The sequence below is a fragment of the Epargyreus clarus genome, unplaced genomic scaffold (assembly GCF_041222505.1).
Source record: "Epargyreus clarus isolate Ecla_fem2 unplaced genomic scaffold, WU_Ecla_fem_2.2 ptg000018l, whole genome shotgun sequence".
NCBI lineage: Eukaryota > Metazoa > Arthropoda > Insecta > Lepidoptera > Hesperiidae > Epargyreus > Epargyreus clarus.
Genome location: NW_027332226.1, coordinates 4823211 through 4835603, shown reverse-complemented (window position 1 = coordinate 4835603; position 12393 = coordinate 4823211). Strand labels below are relative to the sequence as shown.

The 12393-nt window shown below is 35.5% G+C and overlaps 1 protein-coding gene across 4 annotated transcripts in view; it reads left to right on the top strand.

The window, feature by feature from the left end:
- Positions 1-819: 819 nt before the first annotated feature.
- Positions 820-12393, top strand: part of LOC140749463 (uncharacterized) — a 115579-nt gene continuing 104005 nt past the window's right edge. For 2 of the 4 annotated variants that reach the window (XM_073082503.1, XM_073082502.1), the window contains exon 1: positions 822-2711. In XM_073082503.1, coding sequence (XP_072938604.1) covers positions 1403-2711 — 1309 coding nt within the window. In that variant the 5' untranslated portion in view covers positions 822-1402. Of the gene's footprint in view, positions 2712-12393 lie in introns of all 4 variants that reach the window. The other 2 variants (XM_073082504.1, XM_073082505.1) reach the window with 2 other exon arrangements.

Below are 12393 nucleotides of genomic sequence, written 5' to 3'. Positions count from 1 at the left end.
AAACTTAGTCAAAAAGTTTTGGAATAAACAAACTTTTAAATTGAAAATCCGGTCAAATGACTGCTCCCGTCTTTCTAGTGTTAAGAGTAAATGACATAATACCGACTGAGATAAAATTGCAGATACCACCGTTTATCTGCCTTCTCATTAGTTACGTTCATTTTCATAAACTCTTTTTGCATACTTATTTCAAGAGACTGTACAATTACCTAATTAACCTATTGTTACTTTATTGTCTACGATTATGCAAACAACATTACCTTTATTTAACAAAAAATCGGTCGTAATGAGGTAGAGTACATAATTACATAGAGTCATCTATAAAATGTTGGTAGAATGTGAAATTGTTTTAGTTTTCTAACAGTAATTCTCATTATATAAAAGAAATCTAAGAAAGAATAATTCGGATTCTATGTACGTGACATAGGTACCAGTAAATTAAATTAACATTACACACGCAAGCATTGTAAATCCTTCGTATTTACCAGACAATCTCACATAACAAAGAAAACTGGTAAAAACAGCGACATTCCTTTCAAATCGAATCAACAAATTGTGTCAAACAATCTCCTTGAAAGTGAAGAAATAATACGAAACTATTGTGCGGAGAAACAGCTGTGACCATTAGTCACTGGCCGCGAGTGCATATGGTTACGCCTCGTGGTCAAATGAAAAACTGTGTCAGTGTGCACAGTTGTTACGTGAACGTCACATATTATGCTTTTTGCTACACCGTCGCGCGTACTACTAGGTTCAAGGGGAGCCGGCCAGATTGCCGACGCGTTTCACTATTTATAGTGTCTCGCATCTGTTTAGTAGTTTGCTCTCAGTGCAGAAATGTCCGGAGTCGCGGTCGACCAAAGGCCCACGCGGAGGCGCTCTCGCGACGCGGCCCGCCGGAAAAGTGAACGAGTACGAAAACTCCTCTCGCGCGCCGCTTCCCGCTCACGAATCAGTAAACCGACGGTTCCGTCAGCGCTCCCGTCTACCTCTTGCAAATTAATACCGACGAAGTAAACTCATTAGACGGTGCAACTGCGCGCAATCGTCGTACACGCGACTTATGCAATCGTTTTCAACATCAACCGCGTACGTTACAGTGTTGTGTTCAGTAATGATTTTACAGCGCGTTCTTGAAATGGGTGTGCGAAAGTGGTAGTTCAAGTTTTATCACGGATGTGTCTCCAAATTAGTGTGTGTTGAAAAACAAAATTGACATTGGTGCTATTTAGAGTGAATGCCAAAGAATTGTGTTGTCTGGCACGACGCCAGCGTGTATAGGAACAGCTGACTGTAAACAAACAAATTAGCATTGGGTAACAATACGTTTTGCATATTTATAATATACAGCTTGAGTTTTATCACAAATGCCTAGTGTGAATAACAGAAAAAAGTTTGTGAAATGGCGAAAAAAGAGGACTCGAGTGATAGTGACGGTCCAATTATAGACGACAACATTATACGTATTCAGCTAAAGAAACCTACTCATAGAAAATGGGAACTACGGACACGAAATCTATCTCCGGGAATCAGATTCCCTACCGTACAACTATTCGACTGCGAAGGTAATCTTCTTGTAGAAACAAATGATGACAACGTATCTATTAAAAGCTCAGAATGTAACGAACCAAGTTTGAAGGCTACTCAGTCGTTAAAAGAAAAAGATTACAAGCACATTATCAACAAACACCTAATTAGAAAACACAATACAATTTCAGGAGATAAAGTATATACCCGTGTGTATAGGTCTCCTTTATCGATAAGCAACAATGATAGTAATAAGGAAAGCCCAACAGGTTATGTAATAAAAGATAGCAACAGTGTTTCAAACATTCCAAGCAAACTTGCGATAAACAATAACTTCCTCGATGCACAATTGAATAGTGTAGACACAACCCCTTTCCATTCGGAGGGTCCTAGTGAAATTAGCAGCTACAAAAGCTCCGACAATGAAACAAACGATGACATTTTAAAACGACAAAGTTCTGCTGATCTTGTCGAATTTGAAGCAACAGATAAAATTGGGACTTCTTCGCCTTCGAAACGCCTATCCCTTACTTCTATAAATGAAACTATTCATTCCGTTAATGAAATATGCGATAAGCGAGAGAGTGAAACTATAGGACTGCAAACATCTCAATCATTTACCGACGGCGCGTTAAGAGAACAAGCGATGTGTAAAAACGATATACCCCGTTCAAATTCTGGTGTACTTTATCGGCCGCCTCACAATAAGGTAATTTTTCTCGAAACTTACTTGAAGAGCTTATCGGCGCGTACAGACTCTAATCCGGATTGGTTTATATTTCGTCGACGCCGACCACCTGAGCCGCCACAAAATTCGAACGAAGCGAAGCGTGACGAATTGCCTAAAACCTATTTGGAAAAAAGACAGCGCTTCTGCAAAATAGAGGATAACACTTCGGACAACGAATTCATTAATATTCCAACGGATGTCGCGGCAGACTGCGAGATGAAAAAGCGTTTGAAAATGTATCGACGCGGCTTATCGGAAATCGAGCCCAAGCACCGGGTAATGAACGAATTTATGCATGAGAGAAGACATTCTATTGGAGGTACGATGCAGTTATCTCGAACATCATCATCAGAGAGTGTAGACGAGGCGGATGTGGTGCTTAACCGCTTAAAACGAAGGATTCTCAAGAACAAATTTAGGGAGAAACGACGTTGTTTCGGCTCTAAACCTTGCAGTAAGTATTTATGATTCATTTCATACTTACTTTTACCTTTATATTTATCTGAATTACTCATTAATGGCATTAAATTATGTGTGTCGTAAAATCTACCACAACATTAAAATATAGTTCACGAAAACAAATAAAAACTTGTTTTTATTATCATGCGAACGGTTTTTATTGTTTTCGAAAGGACATCTTGAGTCAGTATCACCTATTCCCTTTGTGAATTTTCCCTTACAGTTTTCATTAATATTCAGTAAGGTGTTACTCACATATCTCAAATAGGTCAAGACCTTCAGGTGAAAAAATCTGTTTTCACCTTTATTTTACTGGACGTAAGGTTTATAAGCTTTTAGGGGTAAATGGAAAGCGCAAACCAAGTTATGGTAATATACTCCATACACTCCATTATCCACTGATATATTAGATTTGTGGATCGGCTGTCTCATACCTCATTGCACATGTGAATTACTTACGCACTTACTACCTTTATTACCCGATTTATCCTTTATAGTTTCTACGAATATTTCTTTTATGTTTGACGACAATCAGTAACTACGTGATAATGGATGAATAAGCTACAGTTTTGATTTTTATATTCATATAAATGGGTTTCACGGTGTTAGCATCATAATAATTACGAAACTTATAAATATTTATTGCATTTCTTTTTCGCTTCTTATACTCTACTAGTATGTAACATTGAGAGAACCTACTGTGTACAATGATTACATTTTTACTATATCGCTGATATAAAATTGGTATTGGATTGATGGTATTTAACGGAACGCCATTTAATTGCATATTGGTATAATAAACATCAAAATAAAATACGAGATTTTTTCTTAAAAGACGGAATATTTAATCTATGCATTCTGAAATGTCAGGGCGCACGACAGACCTGTATTTCGGCACATTCCGTAGTAGAAGGCACGTTGGATATTAGGTTAGATTCCTACAATATTGGTGCCATAGTTTATTGCCGAACTTATATTATGTAAAGGGTTTTTTGGGAAGAACATTGCTCAAGGAATTGTATTGAGTGAGTGCCATCGCAAATGTGCTTTGACAGGTGGTAGAACCCTCAGTAGTTCGACTCTGGTGGCACCACACCACTACCATGCGCTTCTGTGTTCTGGTTTGAAGAGTATTGTTCTGAGGCATTCCAACTTAGTCCTCAGAGGCATCGGCGAATCTAGGGTCGGAAACACAGTAACCACATACCATCCAGTACTGCATGTTCATCTGCTACTACTATGTTATAAAAAATCCTTGTTTGTTCATCATATATAATATAATATAATATATAATATTCGTAACAAGCACTAAAAAAATTCTTCCAATAATTATTTTATCTAAAACTTTATACTTATTTAAAACTTTTAACTTTGATATTATCCGTAGTAATAAAATACGTATTAGCTTCTTCAACATTATTAAATTGATAAAACTGGTATCCAGAAATCACTGATATAATATTACGATCGTATGTTAAAGTTCAAGAAATACATAAAATAAAGAGCAAACGAGGGCATTTCGCAAAGCAAATCGAAATAAGTCATCAGTTTCAAACTTCCTGTACCAACTCACAATGTTTAATCAAGGCTGAATAGCTAAACTAATGCGTTACATTTCCTATGTCAATTGTTATTGCATAATGATGACATAACAAACCTCTCGAGTAGACAAACGCCAAGTAGATGAAAACAATGAATGGAGATTAAGATAAACAATGTACTTGCTAAATTAAATCTGAATTTTTTAATGGAAATACAGCTTCTGTATATAAGTGAATGGAAAATAGCTATGTCGGTAGCCTGTCTATGTAACTGTAAGGATCGATTTAATTACAATTTAAGGTTTATAATTCATAAAAAGTATTTTGTATAGATAATCTGAAAATAATTAAATTTTATTTGAATTTATCTTAAAACTTATTTATATTATTTAACTTTATTTCTTTTTTACTTAAATTTTATTTAAAAAAAAAGGCTTAAGCTTAAGGAAATTTAATAAGCTTATCGCTAAAGAATATTTTGGCACTAGAGCTAATTACACTGTCAAATCTAATAAAAGTAGAACATATAGAGACGGAACTCTTAAATAACATACTATTAAATTACTCAAGTTTAAATTGATTTGGTTTGTTTTCACGCCTTCAATCTTTGATCACTATCCTATTCGTGATCGAAGCCTCCAATACATTAAACTTAGTAATATCTGACGATAGGACCGAAAAGTCTAAAAGTGCTGAGAGTACTTTAAAAATATCAAACGTATGTTAAACTAATAAAATCCACAAATATTCCAATGCGCAGACATAAACACGGCAAAAAATACCAGCAACATTCTTCGGGGTTTAAATTTAGACGTCTTATTGTATTGTGAGTACCGCTATCGCCTCTCTTTTGAATAGCCCAAGGTTTTGTTCAATTGAATTCGTAACGACAACCAGAATGGCATAACAGCTTACAACATGGTCTAGTCACCAGATGAACAACTAATTGGACCTAGTGTTACAAGTGTAACGATATTAATTTGTAACACAGTCTATTTTTTTCTGAAATAGGATAGGAGTTATTAGTATAAAAATAACTTATTAGATACTACGAGCATAATCTCACAATAAAAAGGGATTTAGGTCTACGAAGCTAGACAACTTTACCAAGTTACCTTCGTACCTTCGAGATATAATAGAGAACTCTCCGGTATGTAAGGTCAGAAAAGCAAGGCAGATCAGGTAGATTTCCGCACAATCATTTCCTTCATCGAAGGTCGAAGGTCAAAAAAGTCGAAGTAAGGATCGATTTTTATGACAACTAATTTTGTAAATTTAGACTTTTTATTCTAGGCACTAGCCTGGAATTCGAATTGTGTATGTGTAGTTGGAGGCATAATTTAAATTAACGGTTTGTTTTTTACTTATCTTATATAGTTTAACCGCTTTTCGCCAATTTATACAAAAACTATGCCATTACTAAAAGTAATTAAAATCAGATCGATAAGATCAGATTATTTATGTGCGTAAATAAATAAAAGCAAATACATCTTATGTAAATAACCGATCTCAAGACAACGTCTAGTCTTACGCGAGATCGGTTACAAACTCCTGAGGCATTTTTGATTGAAGATGAAATGACTGATGCGCTAGAATATTCCTTATCGGATAAAAACACAGCTCCTGTAGGATATTGATTTAGTTGAACTTTCGATATAAATACTGAAAGCAGATTGGACACGCTGCCTACCTGATGTTTAGAGGTCAATGAACCTCTCCACCACCTTATATACCTCTGGTCTGCGACTCCAAATAGGATAGGAGTCCTGCAAGGGGTCGAAATGTATAAATTTTTGGTACGTCTGAAATTAGTACCTACCATATATATCGCTTTAATTTAATATATTATAGTTATTATTTGGAAATAAATGTTGAGTGGTATTTTAAAAATAAACATTTCGCATCTTATACATACATTCTATAGCGACATATGTACCATTATATCCAGATACCCACTACTTAAATATGAAATTGAACATAAAAAAATAAGAATTAATTTTACACACTACTTTTTTACTAATTCGTATATTATGACACCAATGACACATCATGTTCTTTCGCAGCGCAGGGAAGTGTATTCAATATTCATGTCTTAACGCCAATTCATTACCAAAAATATTTTTAGGGTTCCATTATCAAATGGCAAAATTCGAAATAGGTACTTTAATTTCGTCTTTGTCTGCAGTTTCATGTCATTATCTTTTATTTTTATTAAAATGAAGAAAAAATATCAGAAAATAAAGACAGTAACAAAATGAAGGTGTAGCCAGATTTAGCAACTTTTAACTATAGACACATAGTCTGACACGCGCTTAATGTTTTTATTTAGTTCGCACCAGATACTCCGATAGCCATCCCATACTGGCAGGAAAGATTATTGATGACCACTTGCGGATCAATGCTTGCGTCATCCCCATAATGAGAATGCTGGTTATATGAAAGTGAGCCTCAAACATTATTTGCACGAGAGTTCGAGCCCGGATATATATATCAAAATATTAAGATCCACAATGTATCCATTTAGGCACAATGTTCTGATTTACATAATGTGGCCACGTAGCGTGAGTTCACCATATTAGAAAGACTTAAAGCAGGACACCGACGAATTTATATTTTATATTTTAGGTTCGGATTTATAAGTCAGGCAGTAGCAAAAAGATAATTTTTATACCATGCATCCAAATCTATCAATTGTGTATTATAATGGAGATTTTTTATTACTATTAAACTTTACACTTGTCCTGTACTTTACCCAAAGTAAAAGTAGCCAACCGAGTATTTTCTAATTTGAAGTTATTAGTTTTATTTCAATGTTTTCTAAAAGGTGACAGTACAGACACAAAAATAGTAAAGAATAGAATTTAAAACTTTTACGTTGGATATTAATGTTAGCGACACCTGTAGGAATATCCTGAGATAATAAAATTACTGGCCTACCATCATAAAGCTCCACCTCCATTTACAAAAATTTAATGTAGGCGTTGACTATAAATAGATTACTGAGCACATCGCGTCGGAACAAATATGTATCACTGTATTGAAAAAATCATAAACATCGAGGTGGGTTTGTGGGGAACAGGTGCGAATGACGTAAGATGTTTCTAGGCAGACGTGTAAGAGATTATATAATATAGAAATAGCAAAGAAGTATCCAGTCCATCCGATGTAAGTGGCTGCTACCGCTCTTGGACGCCTATAGACAACCGACCCTAGAAAAGATTAGTCTTACGTTGTTTACAAATGCGTTGCTAACCCAAAGGATAAAGTTGGAGCACTTCCTAAGACGGTGAAGGAAAAAATCGTGAGGAAGCCTACATGAATGAGAGTTTAAAAACAACTTCTTAAAGAAGTGTGAGCCAGCACTGACTTATCATAGCAGTACATACCTTTGAACGAATTACAAATTCATTTGCTACTCGTATTTACAATACTAACGATTTCTATTGAAATCGTATGACATTTAAACCTACATTTATATCGCGTTAAGGGTTGTATGACGTAGGTTCTAATCCACGTCATGGCCCTTTAAATCGTCGTAAGATGCGTAGGCGAAATGTCCTATAGAAGTAGATAGTTAACATAACGTAATTTTGTCAATCCATTCGCGGCTTAAATCATCGTCTTTAAACAAACATGAAAGATTAGGCATCTCACAGTTTATTGCTTCCCGTTCCCTCCATCGCGAAAAATGCATCTGGATGTTATATTCGCTCATTATCTTAATCTTAGCAACAAGCCAGACACAACTCTATGCAGTGGGCGTAAAAGTATTTGAATATGCGATGCTTCATACGAATTCAATTGCAGACGTTTCCATCTAGATATAGGTGAATAAGATTAAATTGTAATATTTTTATCCATAATTTCGAATTAGAATCATTATTTTTTAACTTCTCGCAAAAGTGTTAAACTTATTTTGACGAGATTTTCACGTAATGGTTGATTACTTTAGAACGAGTAGCATTTTATACTTCAATCAAATCAACCAATCAAATCTTTTTTATTGTGGAACTTTTTTTATAATATAGGAGTAGCAGATGAGCATGGACATCTGTAGTCAACCCCATATAGGATTATATATTCCTACCTGAGGTTGGTCACAGATGCGCCGCTATCCTTGAGGACTAAGCTGGAACGCCTCGGAAAAGTATGTCTCCGATACCACACCCTTCAAACCAGAACACAGCAGCGCTTACCGCTGTTGTTATCAACATCGATACCTACGTAAATTATTCTTAGAATCATGAGTCGATACAGGAAACTTAAAATCTAGAACTATTTCGCCTAACCTTTCCGCCTAACTACAGTTTGATGGAGGGTGACGATACGATTTAGATGACACACGCGACCCAGAAGCCTTTTCAGACTTTACCCAACTTTTTCCAAAAAAACGACTCCAGTGAATACGCGCCCTGATAACCTACGAGCGTAGCAAAAGAAAAAAGTCGCATTTTTTTATTCCGTGTAATGTTTTTAATGTTTACGCGTTACGCGTTGAAAATTTTGGCTGAATATTTGCTGATTTAAAAGTAATTTGTACCTAGTGCTATTTATAAATCAAGGTCTTGAACTTTAAACTTAAGTAATCTAAACGACAATGTTGTTAAAATATTGATAAATATGGCAAATTTTGATAAACGCAAATAGTGATGAAGTATTGAATTCTAGAAAATATATAATGTTGAAATGCTTAATAGCTAATATTTTTTTCAAATTTTTCATACTTCTGTTTCGCTGGTGTTAAAGAGTTTAATAAAAGGTTAAGTGGGTACGTTATAAACATTGATTTTTAAAAAGAAATACATAAACAAAAACCTACTTACATGCTTTCGATGTTATCCGCTTTTCAATACATATTTTTTTTTTGCAAACTTTTATCTTTATGTTTACGCTACACAGCGCCATCTACACCTCCATGCTAACATCGAGTACTAAGAGAAGTCTCCAGTAAGCTACTAAGCGAAAAGCAAACGCCCTCTCGTGATAAACCTGGTAAACAATTTAGTAAGCCACATCACCACAGTACTACGTAGTTCCAAATTGATTCCAAGCATGTAAGAAATGAAGTCGCGCCAACAATAGTAATTTTCGCCAAAAATAGATACAAATTCAATATAGTCTACAAAACAGCGACGACTTATTTGTGTGCGATTTCTCTTACACAAATAATACTTTAGTGCGATGATATCTTTATACTTAAGTACATAGTGAACTTTTACATTATGCATAAAATCATTAAAATAATCTATGGAATATTTTCCCTTTACAATTAAAACACTAAACATTAAAAACAAAAAAACTCGAAAGCTTTTTATTTTAAGCTCTGCGTATCAAACCATTAAGTATTGTGACTGTTGCATTTCTGTAGCACTCATGGTAGTTGGCATAGAAACGCCACTATAGAAATTGTAAATAGAAAACTATTGTCATTTTGCTAGTGAATAACATAACTACTATCGTTACGGTATTTCTTGACAACGTCTGTCAAATTAATGACTCATGGGACCGAATTTGTATGGCAATAGATCATAATGACATTCGCTAGCGATTTGATTTCGATAGGTTTTTTACGTTACGAGTGGCTCGCACTACGGAATTTAGTTCTACGAGTAACCACCAGAGGCGCTGTACAATTTTTCATAGATTTATTTTACGCAGTCGCTAGGGAGTAATACTTTTGTAAACTCATGGTAGTGCTACTGTTATCAATGCGAATGAAAAGTCTGTATTTCCTATATTTATCTTAACTCAACCATTTTAAATTCCCATTTCTGTCGTCTGTTATACAGATTAAAAATTCCCGTAATTTGTGTTATTTCCGGCGGGGCTCAGCCGGACTGCAAAAACAAAACGTGACATGAATACGTTTGGGCAACACCGCCAACTGCCGCGACGACTGTTTCAGTTTAACTGCTCTCTGCTTTCGTGTTCGCAATTTAATCGCCGAATTAGAGGCAAACTCTACGTGAAGACGTGGCAGTTGATGAAGTTTGGGGTACAGTTTGTGTTGGTTTGACCATAAGCCCAGAGTAAAGTTGACAGAAAGTATTGTACTGGAAAACTTAAATGTTTTATATATATAACTAGCCTGGCAAACGTTGTGTTGCCATATAAATAAAAAAATGTTAAGGGTGAACAATCCTTATCATTTAGGGGTATGAAAAATAAAGCCGGTTCTCAGACCTACTGAATATGCGTATAAAATTTGGTGAAAAACGTTAAAGCCGTTTCGGAGGAGTAGGTACGGTAACTAACATTGTGACACGAGAATTTTATATATATGATTATAGTAGTGAGACATCTGTATAAAATATAAAACAATACAAATCTCAAACTTGCTTGCTTTAGAATTACTAACTACTAATTAATACTTAAGAATAATTGACATTAAAGTGTATGTACGGTTATAATTGGAAAATCTTAAAATAAAAGGCGAAAATTCGCAATCAGTTGCTATTAATGAATATGTGCTAAACTACTGTTAGGCAAATTAATTATTTTAATAGAGTAAAATAATTCCTCTAAGGTTTCAGAAAACCTCATGACTTATCAGGCTCCATCAAATTACGAAGATCCTGAGCCGATAAGACCAAGTAAGTCAACCGTGAATCATCATGAATAAAACATCTTAGGAAACTTGGAATTTTGTTCCAATTCCACAACGCCAGTATTGACTAGATATAGGATAATTATTTGTTACTAATTATTAAGATGTAAAACGTATTGTTTAGGTGGCTGTTTGCAACGGTTACGCTTTTCATTGTCTTAATTTATGCTGATCATAGGTACCTTTTTTTTGTTGATGGGGGAAACCTTCAAAAGGTACCCGATGCCATGGGACTGACGCCGGGTTATGTGGGACTTTTACTTTTACCGCAATAAAACCCCCCCAGTGGTCGTCCTCGCCGTTTGGTTAAGAACTCCGGGAGCTCCGACGGAACACAACCGGAGTCCTCCTAACGCGATGCCCTTCTATCCGGCTCTGCCCTGGGGGGAGCATTTTACGCTCCTCTTACATCGATACAGTGATTACAGCGATATGCGACCACACAAACCGCTGTCCTTCCCGGGGTCGCTTGCTGAACGGTTTCAGCTCCCACTCTTGCCGCCCGCAACCCCGGAAGCCCTTTTTAGTCGCCTCTTACGACAGGCAGGGGATACCTTAGCCCTATTCTGGTCCCGGTACTACAGGGACAATTATAGTCCCGGTACTACAGGGACAATGATCATAAGTACCTAATACCTAATTGTTCGTCAATAACAGAAATAAATGTTAAATCAATATTGTCTTACACACATAATACATATGTGTTTTCGTATTGAGCATAAATAAATAGAGAGCCTTTCGTTGTATACTGCCTGTATCTTAGCCCCACACATCCGAGGCGCCCTTCTGTTTCATAAATCAAAGTAATGGTTTCCTTTCCTTCGTCGTTTCTAGACGAAAACCGATGAAAAAGTGACAATCGCTAAAAAGTCAGCGCATACTGGCCACAAGCCAACGCTTGTCCTTTTTACAAGCTTTTTTACGTAATAGAAGAAATAACGGGTATATTTCTACCTGATGTTAAGTGGTCCTTACCCGAAATAGAAAGGACTCCTACATAAAGTACCTATGTTAAATACTTTAGAGTACAATTAAGTACAAGTTTTATTTATGTTGAGATAAGATTAGATACACATGCGTTGCTTGCGCATAACTAAGCTGAAACACCTTATATGAATACTCTGTATGACTACATCCTTTCAACAAACTTTATATGTAAAGGCCTATGAAGTAGAACTAAGTGCGGCGCTTGTGCATAGCAGTATACTATTGTACTCATAGTTTTGTTTGTTTAAATTTATTAACTAAACATACTTAGGTATGTACGTATGTTCAAATAATAAGCTAAGCTAATGCTATTAGATACATTAAATAGCACTAACAATTTTTTGACCATTGCCATAACTTCAGGGGAAATGTAAAACTGGCTAAGCTGGGAAATCAGAAATTATAACTCAACGGGTTTTTCGGATATTTTAGATACATAAGTTGATACATGAGTTTACTCTGTCATTATAATTCATTTCCAATCTTATCAAAATTAAGTATCGCCTATTTTTTAAAGAGGCAAGTAAGTATCGAGGCAAAAA